At 43.1% G+C, this 18,178-nt stretch overlaps 1 protein-coding gene across 2 annotated transcripts in view; it reads right to left on the bottom strand.

The window, feature by feature from the left end:
• Nucleotides 1-15,882: 15,882 nt before the first annotated feature.
• TSPOAP1 (TSPO associated protein 1) overlaps nt 15,883-18,178 on the bottom strand; it is a 352,001-nt gene continuing 349,705 nt past the window's right edge. For both annotated transcript variants that reach the window (XM_088455323.1, XM_088455314.1), the window contains one exon: nt 15,883-16,987. In XM_088455323.1, the coding sequence (XP_088311449.1) occupies nt 16,787-16,987 (201 nt within the window). In that variant the 3' untranslated portion in view covers nt 15,883-16,786. The remainder of the gene's footprint in view (nt 16,988-18,178) is intronic.

Raw genomic sequence — 18,178 nt, 5'->3', positions numbered from 1 at the left:
ACACTGCTGAATAAATGAATTAAGCAGATGCTAACATTAGCTGATTTACTAATGGACTATGAACCTCTCCCTGTCTGTATGCACGTGTGTGCGCACTATTGAGGTAATTCAGCAAGGTTCACAATTGCAATTACGTCCTTGCTATTATGCAAATGCAGCAGGTGGTGTATGATACCCTGTGCTGCATTTGTGATACTAGCACTGCGACGGAGGTCGCAGGCTGGGATCGCCATCGCGATTGTCGAGATGGTGGATAGCGCCAGGTAGCCAGCCAGCTGAGTAAGCCTCAGGCTGGCTGGCTTGCGAGCCCTGGACACTGCGTCGATCGATGCAGTCCCTGGGCTTGCAACTCCTGGAAAATGGGGCAGACACGCCCACATTCCCGGGGAACGTCGGCCGACCCCGCCCCTTAAATGCCTCTGCCTTTCAATCAGATTCACAAACATATCGCTTGTACACACTGGCTGAAGGGCACCAGATATATTGGCCGATCAATTGATCGGCCAATATATCTGTCAGTCTGTACCCAGCTTATGACACTAAACAGGCTGTAAAATTGTTACGATTAAACAATAGCTCAACAATGGCTGTAGACTTAACAATTACGAACACATCACAAATTTCTAATGGCTGGTTCCTGAGTTTCCAAAGGCGCTCAGTTACTCAATCAGATCCACCTTTGACATAAAGGCTGAAATAATAATATAACAAAGCATGCCATAACAATACACAACTATACATCATGATAGAAGTATCGAAAACAATATTCTTTCCTTTCTGGCAGGTTTTTAGAATCATATAGTCAACTATTATTATTATCATCATCATCATTTATTTATATGGCGCCACAAGTGTTCCACAGTGCCTTACAAAGTACATGAACAAATAAGTAACCAGTGACTCACAATACAATACAAAGCAGGACATAGACATGTATAATAAGCATTGCTATATTAGCGACCTTTACGCTCAAATAAGCAGCTGAGTGTTGGTTGCCCTAGGGAATGGGTATGATATACCGTCGGCCGCATGGCCGGCGGTTCGATTCCCGTCAGCCCGACTGGATTAGAGTGCGACGCAGTGGTAGCCCGACAGCGCTGGAAATCCCGATCGTGGATAGGTAAGTATCCACTAACCTAACCCCCCTAACCCTCCTTAGGGGTGCCTAACCCTAATCCCCCCTCTAAGTGCCTAACCCTAACCACCCCCTTCCCCGCTGCCTAAACCTTAGTCCCCTGGGGGGGTGCCTAACCCTAAGTCCCCCCCGGGGGTGCCTAACCCTTACCATCCCTCCCCCTAGCCTAACCTTAACCCTCCCTCCCCCTAGCCTAACCCTAACCCTCCCGGGGGGGTTCCTAACCCTAAGTCCCCCCCAGGAGCCCTAAACTTAACCCTCCCCCCCCAGCGGCTGTCGGCTCGCGGCGCCCGGCATCACTACGATCGTGATGCCGGGTGCCGGTCTCCCGGCGTCGGGGAAATGCGGGCGTCTACATCCGGACGCCCGCCATTTCACCCTTGCCGGGATAAGACAGTCGGGAAGCCGGTTGCCGGTATATAGGCAGTCGGCTTCCCGATTGCTTCCCTGCCCTAGTGGGGAGTAAGAGATAAATGAAATTACAGTAGGGAGAAGAACATGAGGGTAGAGGGTCCTGCTCGAAAGAGCTTACATTCTTTAAGGGAGGGGCAGATGAACAGGAGTGACACGCGGGGAGGAAGGAAGATGTAGCAGCAAGTTAGGATGAGAGCTGGAAGGCTTTAATGAAGTAGTGGGTCTTAAGAGCTCGTTTGAAAGATTGCAGAGAGGTGCAGAGTCTGATGGGGAGAGGGAGGGAGTTCCAAAGGTGGGGAGCAGCTCGGGCAAAATCTTGGAGGCGGAGTAGGAGGAAGTAATCAATTGGCATGAAAGTCGGCGTGTATTAAGTGAACGAAGAGGGCGGACTGAAGAGTGAAGGGAGAGGAGATCAGAGATGTAAATGGGAGAGGAATGGGTGAAGGCTTTTGTAAGTGAGTGTGAGAACCTTGAATTGGGTTCTGAAAGGGAAGGGGAGCCAGTGGAGGGCTTGTACGAGAGGGGAGGCAGATGTAGAGCGTTTGGAAAGGAAGATGAGCCGAGAAGCAGCATTGAGCACAGACTGGAGAGAAGAGAGATGGGATTTGGGGAGGCCAGATAGGAGGAGGTTACAGTAGTCCAATCTGTAGATGACCAGCGAATGTATGAGGGTTTTGGTGGTATCCTGGGTGAGAAAGGGTCTGATCTTGGAAATATTCTTGAGATGGAAACGACAGGACTGCGAGAGGTTCTGAATGTGCTTTGAAGGAGAGGGAAGAGTCCAGGATGACTCCAAGACAATGCACTTTAGGACTAGATGAGATAGTTATGCCATCTATTGATAAAGAAATAGTGGGACATGATGTTATGTGGGAGGGTGGGAAGATGATCAGCTCAGACATATTAAGTTTGAGAAATCGCTGGGACATCCAGGAAGAGATAGCAGAGAGACAGTTAGAGATACAAGTCAGTAGAGAGGGGGAAAGATCAGGCGAGGAAAGGTAGATCTGAGATTCATCAGCATAGAGATGATAATGGAGGTCAAAAGAGCGGATGAGTTTACCTAGAGAGGACATATAGAGAGAGAATAGAAGAGGTCCAATAACAGAACCTTGGGGAACACCTACTGTAAGAGGCTGTGGTGGGGAGGAGGCGTTGTGAGAGGAAACAGAGATGGAGTGGTCAGAGAGGTAAGAGGACAGCCAGGAGAGAGCAGTGTCACGTAGACCAAGGGAGTGAAGGATATACAGCAGTAGAGGGTGGTCCACAGTGTCAAAAGCAGCAGAGAGGTCAAGGAGAATGAGCAGGGAGTAGAGGCCCCTGGATTTGGCAGCAAGGAGGTAATTGCTGACTTTTGTGAGGGCAGTTTCAGTGGAGTGGACAGAACGGAAGCCAGACTGAAAAGGGTCAAGGAGGGAGTGGCAGGAAAGAAATGTGGTGAGGTGGTTGTAAACAATACGTTCAAGGAGTTTGGAGGCAAAAGGGAGTAGAGAGATTGGTCGGTAGTTAGAGAGAATGTTAGGATCAAGGTTAGGTTTTCTAAGAATGGGGGAGACAAGGGCATGCTCGAATGCAGAAAGAACAGTGCCAGAAGAGAGGGAGAGATTAAGGAGGTGGGCAAGATGGGAGCAGGCAGAAGAAGAGAGGTAGCAGAGGAGGCAGGAGGGGATAGGGTCGAGGGAAAGGGCAGCACTGTAGGATGACAGCATGAATTTGAAATGGAGAAAATGTGCCTGAGCGCCTGATCTTCTCCACTGTCGCTCGGCGGTTCGTGAACATTTTTGCAGGTATCTGGTGCATTTGGAATGCCAGGGTTGAGGTGTGGATTTGCGAAGGTGAGTAGTGATCGCCGGAGCAACAGAGACAAGAGCAGAAGTAAGGGAGGCATTGTATAGGGAAGCAGGAGAAAGAGGATAGGGGAGAGAAGTGAGTCAAGTAGGGAAGAAAAGAAAGTGTCGATAGCTTCAATGTTACGCTTAGTGATGGTGGCTCTCAGAGGTAGAGGAGGGGAAGGAGAGAGGGATAGGTTAAAAGAGAGAAGGTAATGGTCAGAGAGGGGGGAATGGGGAATTGAAGTAGGTAGAAATATCACAACGGTGAGTGAATACCAGATCAAGCAAATGCCCACTTGCATGGTAGGGTGAGGAGGTCCATTGGGAGAGGCCAAATGAGGAAGTGAGGGTGAGTAGTTTGGAGGCAGCGCATTCTATGGGGATATCAATTGGAATATTGAAGTCACCTAGGATAATAGAGGGAAGGTCTGAGGAGAGAAAGTGAGTCAGCCAGGAAGCAAAGTTGTCAAGGAACATGGAGGGAGGGCCGGGGGGACGGTAGATGACAGCTACTCTGAGGTGTACTGGTTGGAAGAGGCGGATACCATGGACTTCAAATGTGGAGAATGTAAGGGATTGCTCTGAGGGTATAAGTTGGTATGAGTAACCAGGGGATAGAAGGACCCCAACACCACCCCCATGGCGAAGCCCCAGGCCTGGGGCTGTGGGAGAAGGTGAGGCCCCCATAGGAGCGAGCTGCAGGAGAAGTGGTGTCAGAGGGTAAAATCCAGGTTTCAGTAATGGCAAGGAGATTCAGGGAGTTGGAGATGAAAAGGTCATGGGTGGGGGCCAGTTTGTTACAGACTGATCTGGCATTCCAGAGGGGCACAGGATAGATTGACAGAGTTGATAGAAGAAATGTGAATGAGATTGTCAGGGTTGCTATAGCGTGGAGAGGAGATTACTTTGGGAGACCGAGGTGAATAGAGTGTAGGGATCATTCGGGCTCCTGTGCTAGGGGGGAACCTGTAGGCGGTGGGCAGGGAGGGAAATTAAGGAAACGTGGATGGAGGTGGGGTAAAGTGACAGGGAGAGAAGTGAGGGAGGAGAGATTAGCAGTGGGGTAGTAGGATCCTTGGGGGTTATAAGATAAAGAAAATGGAGTAATGGGGGAAGAGGGGGAGGAAGGCAGAGAGAGAAGGGGAGATAGGAGGAGGTGTTGGAGACCAGGGGAAAAAGATAGAGGTGGAATCAGAGGGTAGAACAAAAGATTAGTTAGAAACTGAGTGAATGGAGGAGTTGAAGACAACATGGTCATGGTAAGGATGAGGTACAGTGTCAGCACAACAAAAATATATTATAGAGTTTAGAAAAAGTGGAGATTTGATGGGAGCAGAAATTGAATATTAGAGTAGACAGTGGTAGTAGCTAGATGATGTAAGACTAGGCAAAAGAGCCAAGGTAAAAAAAAACATTATTAGAGAGATAAGCTGACATTAATAGTCTTAATTAAGATTATCTGTTAAGCACAGAGGCAGCACAAATAGTAGAAAGTGATGCACAAAGTTTTTGTAGCAACCAGAGTCCAACTACACTGGGAACTGTGAGATTCATGAACTTTAGTCCCATATGTACAGTTTATATTTTAGTAGTTGTTCAGTAAGGACATACGGGTCCCAATAGTTACATCTAGTCATTACTAGGAATGCCTAAGTGTTGACACAGACATTAGGGTTAGGAGATAAAGATCTATTGTTTTCATTTTTTTTCTAGAGAAGTTACTTTTTAATCTCATATAAAGAATAGGGGAACTAACATTGCATTGGTTGACTAATGTCAATGTTTTTGAAGAAGAAATATAGCAAAAAGGAACTAAAAGCAAATCTCAAGGGTAACAACACTGTTATCTCATGTGGTTATGTAAGTTTGGTTTTAGAAATGTAGAGAAGAGGAACATAACCTGAGAGAAAAGAGCTTACATTGACTTAGAAGGAAGTGGGCTAAGAGAAATGGCAGCAAATAAAGATAAAAGGGAGTGTTTGGAAACATTGCAATTAAGGACAGCTGATCTCATTAACCTTAACATCTCCATATACTGCTAAAGGGGAATGGCCCCTTCATTTTCCAGGCAGGCTTGTTTATTCCGACTGTGCTTGGATCAGACACTGTAAGGTTTACATAGCAACTCTGCAGTTTGCCCGTGTTGGGATGAGTGAAGCAAATTATGATATGATGTTGAAGTTATCACAATTAATCAGTTGTCCATATTTTAAAAATAAGCTGAAAAAATGCAATATGGATGATAAGAAAATAATTAAAATACCAAAAGGATTAACCAAGAATGGTATTAGCTACTTAAAGGTTATATTGTTCATGACATTTTGAACAATATTTTAACAATGTTGTTTCACAAAGTACTTAGGGTCCCATCTATAATATCTTGCATTTTTAATATGGTGTGGGTATGATATTACCATCTAAATTCCAAAAAGTTAAAAGTTTCATGCGTATTTTATCAACAGTGCTCCGATAAGAGCCTTGTTCGGGGAGGAGCCAGAAGCAGACTGATAACTTACCACTCTGGTTCCGGGCTTGGGTCCACGATGCTTATGGCACATGTGTCAGTGGGTGCAGACGGAGAAGGATCCTCTTGGAAACAAATGGTGTTAGAGTAGCCAGATGGCGTTAGCGGCCAAGACCAAGTTTGGTAAATTCAACAACTCCCATAGAAATCTGGACATATCTGCTGCAGCTGGTTACATTCAGGAGATCCTTAATATTTGAGGTGTTTTTGTGTGATCTCCTGCAAATATCTATACTATTACTAATATAATAAGAACGTTGTGTCTGTCTGGTCCAAATTGGAACAAAAAACGAAAGAACCAATATTCATGAAAACTACCTTCATTTTATAGTGGAAACTATTAGAAATGACCTGCACTTTGTTTCATCTCGATCCGTCAAGTTAAAGCTGAGCAATAACAAAAAAAAAAATAATGTATTGACATCATCAGTGCAAGCGATAGCTGTGGCACCATGCTCGCGGCCATTAAAGGGTTGGGGGGGAGGTGCTTTGTGTCCGTATTCACTTGAATAGGATAGGCTACATAGCAGTCTATGCACAGGGCACACAGTGATATTGGTGTGAGTGGTGATCAGCTAGTTCTTTAATAATTATGCCCCTTAGTGACATGAATGATTACAGAGCCATAAAAGCTTGGGAACCATTGCTTAAAATCTACTATAATATATTTAATAATCCACATCTTTCCACTTACAGACCTTGAAATTGAAACACGCACAAGAAATTGTTTAGCAGAGCTCCTCAGTAACTTTAGGTAGAAACATAGCTTTGTAAGACGTAAGAAGGTCACCCACTACTTCAGAATAGCATTCGGCTTTGTGATTTCCTAAAACTCTGCCTCGCAGCTTTCTCAACTTCATTCAACTCTCCTTTAAATCTCCAATCTTGTAACAATTCTCTGATCTGAGGGCTTACAATAATACATTCTGTGATCTTGGCATAATTGATTTTTGAAAAGTTATTTTTCAAGTTTGTGAATCCACTTTGCATTTTATCCAATGTTTTAACAAAGTTTTTCAAAAGTACAAGCTTGCTGTGCCTAGGATCAATACGTATTCACAACCTTTCTATTGCCGAGTGAGGTACATTTTGACCAATACTTGTGAATGTAGTGTTTGCATTAGTCCCTATTGTCCCACTCACATAGAAAACAATAGTGTTTGGTGTAACCTAGCTGCAACCCTAAAAAATGTACAGTGACCTTTAGATCTGCTTTGATCAAATTTATCCTGCCAGCATTCTCAACTTTGCAAAATCTGCTTAATATAAATTTTTTTATATCTTTTTTTTTTATCCCATGATATTCAAAATGAGGAAAATAAACATGGCTCCACTAGAAAACTACGTCGAATAGGAGAAATCTAATTCCTTATTTGGATTCAGCATAAAACAATATACTTAGAACACACATCAAAACCCTGGGAATAAAATTGTTGCTGACCAGTGTTATTTAGGGGCATATCCAATTGGGTGCAAGGTATAGTGAGGTAAAACACCTTGCGCCCAATTTTGGATTACCGCGGGTATGAGTGGTTCCGATACCCATGGTAACCAATAAAAAAAAGTGGTTGAGGGGTCTTCAGCTCTGAAAACTCTGTGGCGCATAAAAAAAAAAAAAAAATGAGGAGGGGCTGCTGGGAGGCGCAAGGGCTGCTGGGAGATGTAGTTCTCCCATCGCCCGTTACGGGGGGTATATACTTACACGGGATGGGGCGGGGGGGGGGGGGTCACACCCACTAACTTATACACACTTACAAACACTCACATACTCACCCTGCTGCAGAAGAGCAGACTCCTGACGCTGGATGCAGAAGACACCGCTTCGGACGGTGAGTAATTAAGGACGAATTAAGCTAATTGGAAACTTCCAATAGCTTAATTAGTCCTCAAGGGGGTGTTGCCGGGGTCCTGAGCAAGTCCCGCTAATTTTTCCTAAAACTGACGATTTTAGGAAAAATCAAACTTGCTCTGGAGGTGCAAGAAACCACTTCGTCCCATTTTCATACACCTTATTGAATAGCAAAACCCTGCAGATGTATGAAAAACCCCGCCCGCAATTGGATATGCCCCATAAACTTGTAATTATGGGTTTGTGAACGCTATTGATGGATTTTTTTATTTACGATTTGTAATTTAGGTTAAGTGGTCCTTTGACCTCTTGGCTGCTTCACATGCATTAAAAAGTTGCAGAGGGCAAATTCCACTGTTCTGGGTATTTGGGCTTTCTCCTGCAGTGACATGAGGTCTTGCGCACATTCTGGTGTCATAACCTGTGCACCCCCCATAGGCACTGATGGCTAAAAATGCAAAAGATCTGGAGGACCTTAATCTCCCCATCACTTACTCAGAAAAACTTGGGGGTACGCCTATTTGGAAGTATACTTTGGTTTACTGATTGCTGGCACAATATGCATGTTACTACTGACATGAAAATTTGCACTGCAGTAAAAAGTGGCAATCGTGTCTAATACATATCCCAAGTGAGTGGCTTTAGATACCTTAGGGCAGTGAAACTGTCCACTGGCTTTGATGGTGACATTCGACATACAGTAATCAGATATGCTATTTGAAACAAGTTACTTTTATTTATTCAGCTATTTATCCATATGACTAAATTCATGGGTCACCATTAGTGCTGCCTTGTTTCTTATGTTATGCTTCTGTGTACTAATCCTCTGGTAGGTGTTGATTTCTAAAAAGGTTTTAGCTTCCTACACACCGATCAACCATAACATTAAAACCACTGACAGGTGAAGTGAATAACATTGATTAGCTTGTTATACTGCCACCTATCAAGGGGTGGGATATATTGCGCAGCAAGTGAATACTCAGTTCTTGCAGTTGATGTGTTGAATGCAGGAAAAATGGACAAGCATAAGGATCTGAGCGATTTTAACAAGGGCCAAATTGTGATGACTAGACACCTGGGTCAGAGCATCTCCAAAACGACATAACTTGCCGGGTTCCCGGGATGCAGTGGTTAGTACCTACAAAACGCAGTGCAAGGTAGGACAACTGGTGAACAGCGACAGGGCCATGGGTGCCCAAGGCTCATTGATGCATGTGGGGAGTCGAGGCTAGCCAATCTAGTCCGATACCACAGAAGAGCTAGTGTAGCACAAATTGCTGAAAAAGTTAATGCTGGCTATAATAGAAAGGTGTAAGAACACACAGTGCATCTTAGCTTGCTGTGTATGGGGCTGCGTAGCCACAGATCAGTCAGAATGCCAATACTGAACCTAGTCCACTGCTGAAAGCGCCTATAATAAACATGAGAGTCCAAACTAGACCATGGAGCAATAGAAAATGTCAGCCTGGTCTGACCAATCACACTTTCTTTTACATAACGAGAACGGCTGGGTGCATGTGCGTTGAAGAGATGGCACTGGGATGCACTATGGGAGGCAAACAGACAGAGGCAGTGTGATGCTCTAATTATTATTATTACATTTTATTTATAGGGTGCCACAAGAGGTCCGCAGCACCGTACATACAGTAAAGGGTACACAGAACATTACAATACAGTAACCAACTTATAAACAGAGCACAAGTAACAATTAGCAACACAATTCTCTATACACAATACAGCTGGGAAGGTGAAGGCTGTCATAGAAGTGCTAGAGAAGAAAGCTGTGAGACAGTGGGGAAGAGGACCCTGCTCCTAGGAGCTTACAATCTAGGGGAGACGAACAGATGAGATGAGGCAAGAGTGTGTAGAGGGGGACGTGAGTGCAGGAAGTAGGCGAGGAAGAGATGGCTGAGGCAGGAGGGACAGAGACTAGGTGACACGGTTATGTGGTGGAAGGGTATGCTTTGATGAACAGGTGGGTTTTCAGTGCACGTTTGAAGCTCTGCAAGGTCGGGGAGAGCCTAATCGAGCGAGGGAGCTCATTCCAGTGAAGGGGGCTGCATGAGATGAAGTAACCAGGGTGGAGGAGAGGTAACAGTCATTGGCAGACCGGAGTGAGCGGGAGGGAGTGTGTAAGGAGATGAGGTTGGAGATGTAGGGAGCAGTGGAGTTAGAAAGGGCCTTGTATGTGAAGGTGAGGAGTTTGAAGAGGATTCTGTAGGGGAATGGGAGCCAGTGCAGGTTTTGGAAGAGGGTAGCAGCAGAAGTGGAATGGTGGGAGAGGAAGATAAGTCTAGCTGCCGCATTGAGAACAGACTGGAGGGGAGCAAGATGGCAACGTGGGAGGCCAGTAAGGAGAAGGTTGGGCTGGGGGAGGGGCCGCCGGGGATATCCTATCTCCCTTATGCTGTATTAAACCCCCGCTTGCGCTGACCTTATAAAATGGCCGCCGCCACTGTCCCCGGTGCCAGACTCACTTGCCCCGGTGGTCTAGTGGGGGAGCAGACGCAGCGGTCGCCCCACTACAACAACCTCCGGCAGGTCTGCAACTGCTGGTGGTATGGACTGATGCATGGTTCCCTGCGGGCGGGGAACCACCTTACCTGTGTCCCCATGCTTCCGGCTGCAGTCCCAGGTCCCAGCATCGCCGCTACCAAGCTCCGCTGGTGCCCACCGAAATCACCAGTCCGGTTACTGGTGTTGCGGCGCCGGCAGGCCTAGTGCTGCTTACTCTGAAGTAAAAATAAAACATAAAATAAAAAGCTTGGGACTGCCTGAGCAGTCGCCCTGTTACAAAGGTGCGTCTGAATCCTGAGCACCAAACGAAAAACTGAATGCCTGTGGCCAAGGTATATGTGGAAGAGGACCTGAGGCATCCTGGGAGCTGAAAGCTAACTATTTGGTGCCTGAATCACTCCAACCACATATCCCCATGGTATCCCTGTGGACTCCCTATGGACCCTGAAGAAAAGAAAGATAGAAGAGTCTGGACGAAGTATGCGGTGTATTCATAATACACTCCAAGTAATTACTTCATTGAGTGGCTTTCGTCAGGCACAGCAGAGCATACAAAAATGAATAAAATGCACTCACCATATATGCTCCCCTTCGCCGGACCTTCTGCAAGCCACCACAGCCTCCGTTGCCGAAAATGATGGTCGCTGCGGGGGAAACCAACTTACACACCAATGTGAAACAAAGACATACAAAGTATAGAAAAAAGAGAGACAGACAAAGATTCTCCGGACAATGTAGTATATGCAAAATGTCTATATAAAATATTAATAAATCTATGCAACAAATATAAAAGTAGCATACCATATCAGGAACCTCTTGCATATCGATATTTTATTTTAGCTCCTGCGGACAGACACACAGGTAATTTAAGAATGACACAGTAGTATAAGCATAACTTATACAGAGAATGTATAACAGTTAGATCCTGTAAGAATATATGATTGTCAGATATTGATTATAAAAAACAATGTAAGCCCAGGGTTTCATTTATCCCTATTGGGTCCAATGTGCCTAATTTGTGAATCCACTTGGATTCCAGTTGTAATAATTTCTTACTATGATTACCTCCCCTTGTGAGAGGGAGGGGGGGGAATCAATAATACGATATCTGATGGATGCTACACTATGGTTGACTAATGTGAAATGGTGCGCCATAGCTTGGTCACCAGAATTCTTCAGATTGGCAGATCTAATTTTTGACCCTTGGAGCACCATACACTCTTTGAACTGGCGTTCGGTCTTCCTGACATACAGGGGTATTCAATATGGGATCGAAAACTCAGTTTTTGCGTTAATATCGCACCTATGACGTCATTATCGCAGGTTTTAGTTTTACACCGTATTCAATTTCAAAGACTTTTCGCAGGTTCGAAAAGTCTTTGATAAAAAACGGGGATAACTTTTCACCATTGAATAGGTGTCAAAAAAAGTGCAGAATTGGGGTTTAGGGGTGCAGGCTTAAAAAAAATAGCCTGCACTCCTGGGAATGACATTTAAAAAAGAACTGTGTCAAAAAGAGTTTTAAAAAAAATAGGGACACCCCAAAAAATGAATTTAAAAATTGGGGTGAAAAAAAAAAAATGGGAAAAAATTGGTTAACAATAGGGAAATAGGTTCAGGGCTATTCTGCAAGTATGCGGCAGGTGTTTTCTAGAATAGATTTATAGCGGCAGGTGCACAATTGCAGAATTTTTAAAAACTTACTTTAGGGACATCAAAATATGCTAATACCCATTTTCATGTATCCCAAATTTGATGGGACCACTTAAAAAAACGAAAAAAATAACCTAAGTGCTCTTCTGCAACACTTCTTCAATGTCGGGAAAAAAACACCTGCTGCGGCTATTTAAATCCCCGACTTTCATTTAAAGGCTAAAACGGGGGTACCCATGGTGATCCCCCATGTTTTTACAACTTTAGGGGGGTCCTACAATTTTTTTAAGGAAAATTTCGTAACTTTACGCAAATCCGATACTTTAACGCAGGTAAAAGCTCCGATATGAAACGTAAACTTCGACAGAGAAGTTTACGTTTCATATTGAATACCCCTCTAATAGTGTCTGGCACAAGGGCAAGTGATTATGTAGATCTCAAATGTACTAGTACATGTGAGATGCTTAATTTTCAATTTCTCTCCTGTTCGTGGGTGATTGAATGAGGTACCAGGTTGTAAATACCTTCATGTCAAACAAATTGGGACACTTACAGCATCCCAATTTTTGACTATCCAGAAAGGTGGTATTAAGGGTTTTACCCATATTGGTTAAGTCGGTGCATACCACATAGTCTTTGATATATAAATACACACGCATGCTAATTTTAAAAAAGGGAAAGCTCCTCGTAAAATAAACATTTTGAATATTTAAAAAAAAAAAGAAAAGTTAACTAAAAGAAGCTCTTATGGTGCATACACACGGTCAGATTTTCTTTCAGATTTGAACGATAACGATTTAAATAATCGTTCATATCTGAAAGAAAATCTGACGTGTGCCTGCTACGATGAACGATGCGCGTTCCCTTGTCAGATAATGATATCTGACAACTGATGTGTTTGCAGTCAGATTTTCATTCATTTTAATACAGGCAAATATCATTCAAATAGTTTGTAAAATCGTTCAACTCGTTGGAAAAATCATTCAATCGTTCATCTGACCATGTGTATGCACCAGTAAGCTAGGGCATCCTTTTTTGCTGTCTAGAAATAACTGTGATCATCATAGACCCACATTATTTATGTAAATTATGTAAAAAAAAAAAAAAAAAAACCTAACATTTTTAATAAACACACATTTGAAATAAGGGAGCCTCTTTCTATATACAAACATGATCACCAGACAAAGAAACGCACGTTTATGCAAATAAAAGTAGTGTGTGCATATTTGTACTTCTGGCACCCTTTAGACTAAATCTAACTAATGGGGAAGTATTCTTGTTGGAAGTCCAGCAGTTATTCTGAAAAGAATTACCGTCCCATTTTCATTTAGCAAATAAATATAAAAATTTTTTCCAATATTGTGCCACCTTATAGAAACTAATTGTGCAATCCAGACTCTGAAAGGTAACTGCCCCATCAGTTCACGTGGTAAGTGGTCTATTTTCCTAAATTATAAGTGGTTGTTGCATATTTGTACACCAGTCACACCTTATGCAAAGTAACCCAAGGAAATGGGGTAGCACTTTAATCAGGAAACCAGTTGCTATTAGAAAGGTATGACAACCTATTCTTTATAACTATTTTCCCAGTTTTTAATGTAATTAATTGAAAGGGGTGTTATTTTCCGTTGTTGTATCATTTGGTGTGGCAGAACTGAAGAGAAGGTATATTACAATATTCCGGGAAGCTACTAGACGGCTCGGGATAGTAAGCATCTGTGGTTTAAACTGAACCCACTGCCAAGACTCATGTGAGAAGGCCGTTTTGATCTTAAAACTAATGTTCGTGAGAATACAGCCTCTCTATTTAGTTGAATCTGAGGTATTAACTGGCTGCACCAATCACGTTATATGCTGAGCATGTGTTGTATGCTGAGCAACAATTAACTTTGTTGTAACTTATGTATATAATTGGGTTGGGTCGTATGTGATTACATATTCCATCTGTGTCCTGTGCAAGTTCCCTGATACCTGGATGAAGATATAGGGCCAAATGTAATAGGGTGAGAGTTTAGAAAATGTGAGCGTTTAACAGTAAATTCTCACACTTTTTAGAGTCGGCCAATGTAAGAGTCTGAGAACATGCAAACTCGTATGTTTTTAGACTAAAAAAAACTTTCACTATTTAAACTCTCATCCAGATGTTTTCCCATTCTGAAAACTCTAGTAATGTGAGAGTTTACTGCTAAACTGTCACCCTATTACATTTTGCCCATAGAGAGGGAAACTACACCCCTCCTTTTTGATGTCTGTACAGCATAATCTGGTTTATATAGGCATATTCCTATAAATTTTACTGGGACTTTATTGTGCTTTTTAACTGGACAATTTTATCTAGGGATCCTCCTGATAATGTGCTGGAAAGCACCTACTAAAATAACACAGATAAGCTCTGACTTCCTACTGTTGTTGGTAAATAAATGTATGTTATGCACAACTACTACACTATGTGACCATTTCTTGTTTTTACATATGTCCAGGAAATCTGCGCATTTGCACATAGTGGCGAGAAGTAATCTGCAGCGCACCAACAGATAAACATTAAATACCATTTATTTGGTATGCATATTGGTATCTACCAAGCACATGGCACTTTAACCACTTGCCTGGCATGGTCGCGGTTACCCGACCACTCCAGGCAGTGTGTTATCTGATGTGGTCGCAATAATTCAACCAGTCAGATAAAGTGAGGGCGGCTGAAGGAAGAGAATCTGCCAGCAGCTGCTGCTCTCAGGGGGACCTACTGCTCCCTCTGCTTGCCTTCACCCTCCCCCAGTGTCTGCCAAACAACAGAACCCCCCACCCAGAGGCTGCAGAGATTAGCAGCCGCTGGGAAAAAGTAAATTAACTCCACCCCTCACCTCCTAAAGTGTATCTGGTGCCTGAAGCCGCTGTGAAAATGAAAGTCACGACTGTCGTGATGTTACTGATGTTCCCGATGGTGGTGATCCGATATTTGAAAAAAACGTAATTTTTTTTTACAAATATTTAAAAAAATAATAATCATTTTTATGAAATCATTTTGGGTGACATGAAATACATGTTCTTCACCTAATTCATGCATAAAAAAATCGGACAATTTCTGAGTGGTTTTTAGAAAAAAATTTGTCAGTTACATTTTTACATGCCCCCCGCTCAAATTACTTAATCTTGATTGTATTACACTAATGAGATTATTTTTTCTCACCCACTGGGGCATAATTATTGGGATATTGTGGAAATAACCACAACATCTTGGAGAAAATTTGAGGACTTCTCTGGCTCCCAGTTAGTCAGTGGAGGAAGAGGTCCCAAAATTGACAAAATCCTATTAATGCATTTTTCAGTTATGCTATCACTAAGTACCTCGTCTAATGATTTTTTTTTTTATTATATCACTAACAAAAGTATACAAACACAATAATGCTGCCCATCCATTACACGATGCGGGGGACGACGGCACGATCACGACGCCGTCGTCTCCCGTGGGGTGAATTGCATACACTGAACGTTTAGAAGTTCAGTGTATGCAGATCAATCATCCCTGAACATGGCAACCTGACGGCGGTCATCAGGTTGACCGTCATGTTCGGGCGATGATTGATGTTAAAAACCACCAACGGGCGCGCGCATCGCTGGTCGTTTTTAACCTTCTACTGCCCGTTCTGAGGGCGATTACCAAGCGATGGATTTTGTTGTGAGCGATGTCTTTATTTAATGAAAACAGTAAAATGTTATAGTTCATAAATTGTGTAGATGCGAGGAATGCTAAATGTCAAAATAGATTATAAACACAAAATCAACCTCCTAAACAATTGTGTGTGTGCCTGAAAACTCTGCATTAAATGTCCATACTGGTAGGAGAGTGAGAGACATTACCAGCAGGTTTACCTTTTCCTCCGTAAAAATGACACACATATGATAAAAAAAACACAAACATAGTGAAAATATACTTTATTATAATAAAATGTATTTGCATTTGTAAACAATGAACATGTTGCAACACCAATGGGCGTCACTTAATATTTCCAAACATTTTATGGGTATAAAGCCGAACCTTCAAAACAATGTAGTCTTCTTTTTCTTATTTCAAACATGCACAATAAATAACATGGAAAATGCTGGTCACAATTACATAGAGTAATGGCTCTGATGTTGGGAGAGGATAACAAAAAGGACAATGGAATAAAACACTCTCCAAGTTGCTATGTATACACCACTGTCTTCAAAGCAACATCTTACTTATCTGCTCGCAGCAGGTAGAACATTTGTAAACAAGTAAAATGTTTAACCAGATAAAATAAGGCAAAAGGAACATTCAGGTTTTTTTTTTCCAACATGCACACAACATAACAAAGCAAATTTCCTTAAAAAGGGGTAAGCGCTATCAAGTCTCACTGAGGTTGCTAGTTTGGCATTTATTCTCTCCCATATAGAGTTGAGGAACTGTCAGAAATAATATTTTCTGAACAGAACAAACGTGGCATAAAGAGTTGGGGAGAAAAGACAGTGCAAACATTCCTTGTTGTCCTAAAAGGCATGGTCACTTATCAAGTGCACATAACAGGGATACGCTTGCCGAATCCAGGCTTCAAGTTCCCTTTTGTAGCTCCTACTGTACTTCATCAGTGCGTACAATCAGTTTTAATGTCCTCACTGTTTTTCAGACACGCTCCATGTACATTCACAGTTGTATCTTGCTGTCACAGACACCAAGAATCTTTTCACAGACCATTTAACAATAAATACTATTTACAAGTGGCAACGCTGACCAATGCCAGAAGGGCCAGCGGATGGACTGTAAGGAACAAAAGCTTTGCTCTGTTTCCACATGATGAGGTGGTATTATTGCTGTAAGACAGCTTGGACATGCATGGCTATATTTACAAGTTCTTTCCCGTGGAGCCTAGCTTTTTAAAGAGTTTCCTCCCTTTAGAGAAGAAGCTTTTCTTTTTCTTAGTATAGGTGATCCCTTGATACAGCTCTGTGGTTTCAGTGGTCTCCTTTGATTCCACTGCTGAGTCACTGGAAACGGATTCATTCAGAGGGGAACATGGCTGGTCAATGGCATCATCAAAGCTAAACTACAAAAAAGCAAAGAAACAATGAACACACAAAAAGCGTACACGAGTTATTCTGTAAACAACCCTGTTGTTGAACACATTTACATACGACATATTTACATAGAACATACAGATGTACCCTCATACACCATTGCCGCAGTCGCACCAAGTCCCGAGCCACTTGGTTTGCTTCGATGCAGTGGCTGCGGCTTTTTCAGACTGTCGCACACAGATATACAAGTGTCACATATTAATTATTCAGTGCAGTCTCGTGAAGCGGTTTTGTCACATCGCGTTGCAGCTATGATGCATATTCAATTGAAAAAGACGCTACACCGCTCGGCACAGCTCACTTGCGCCATATGGTGTATTGGGGCTAGGTGTATGAGGACATATCAGTAGGACATTAAACTGAACTCAGTCTACACTTTAGCATCAGGTAAGAGTCTTTATACAGATCATGACAAATTATGGGGAGCTAATGATCATTAAAACTGAAGACCGCCACAACAAAAGGAGTTTTTTCTTGTTGCTTTTAGTTAAACAGCAAACAACCATCTAGTAGCTATTTTTTTCAGAATTAACCCGCTAGGTCTAATCATCAGAAAGGTGTAATCCCCACAGTGACAAGCAGACAGGTATTCTAACCCTCCCCTCTCCCCACCTTAACCCTCCCTTAGGGGTGCCTAACCCTAACCTCCCCCCCAAGGGGGGCCTAAAGCTAACCCCCCTCCCAACACCCTAAACCTAACCCTGCCAGGGGGTGCCTAACCCTAACCCCCCCTTCCCCTAGCCTAACCATAAATCCCCCCTGGGGTCTCTAAACCTAACCCCCCCATCCCCGGGCTAAGTGTATACTTGCCCAGTAGAGAGGACGATCGGTCCTGCGTCCTTGGTGTCGGGATTAACATAGGCATCGGTATTTCGACGCCTATGTTAAATCCCTTGCCGGGATTACACTGTCGGGATTGAGACCGATTACATCCCGTAATCCCTCCAATCCCAAAATACGTCTTGTATTTCAAATGATCGAGGCTTGAATACTGAATTTTTATGTTTTTATCTGGATGAATTCCCTCCACTGGATTGATGCTGTGCAATTACAGAATATACAGGCATATTTAAGTTCCTATGCATGGTCTCAGGTAAACTGTGAAATCAGGGGGGTTGGGCCTCTAAGTGCACTCTCATAATTCTGCTGCAAATCACCAT

This window comes from Taudactylus pleione, unplaced genomic scaffold (assembly GCF_031769625.1).
Source record: "Taudactylus pleione unplaced genomic scaffold, aTauple2 ptg000040l, whole genome shotgun sequence".
Taxonomy (NCBI): Eukaryota; Metazoa; Chordata; class Amphibia; order Anura; family Myobatrachidae; genus Taudactylus; species Taudactylus pleione.
The sequence above is the reverse complement of the archived record's forward strand: the minus strand, read 5'-3'. Positions and strand labels throughout refer to the sequence as shown.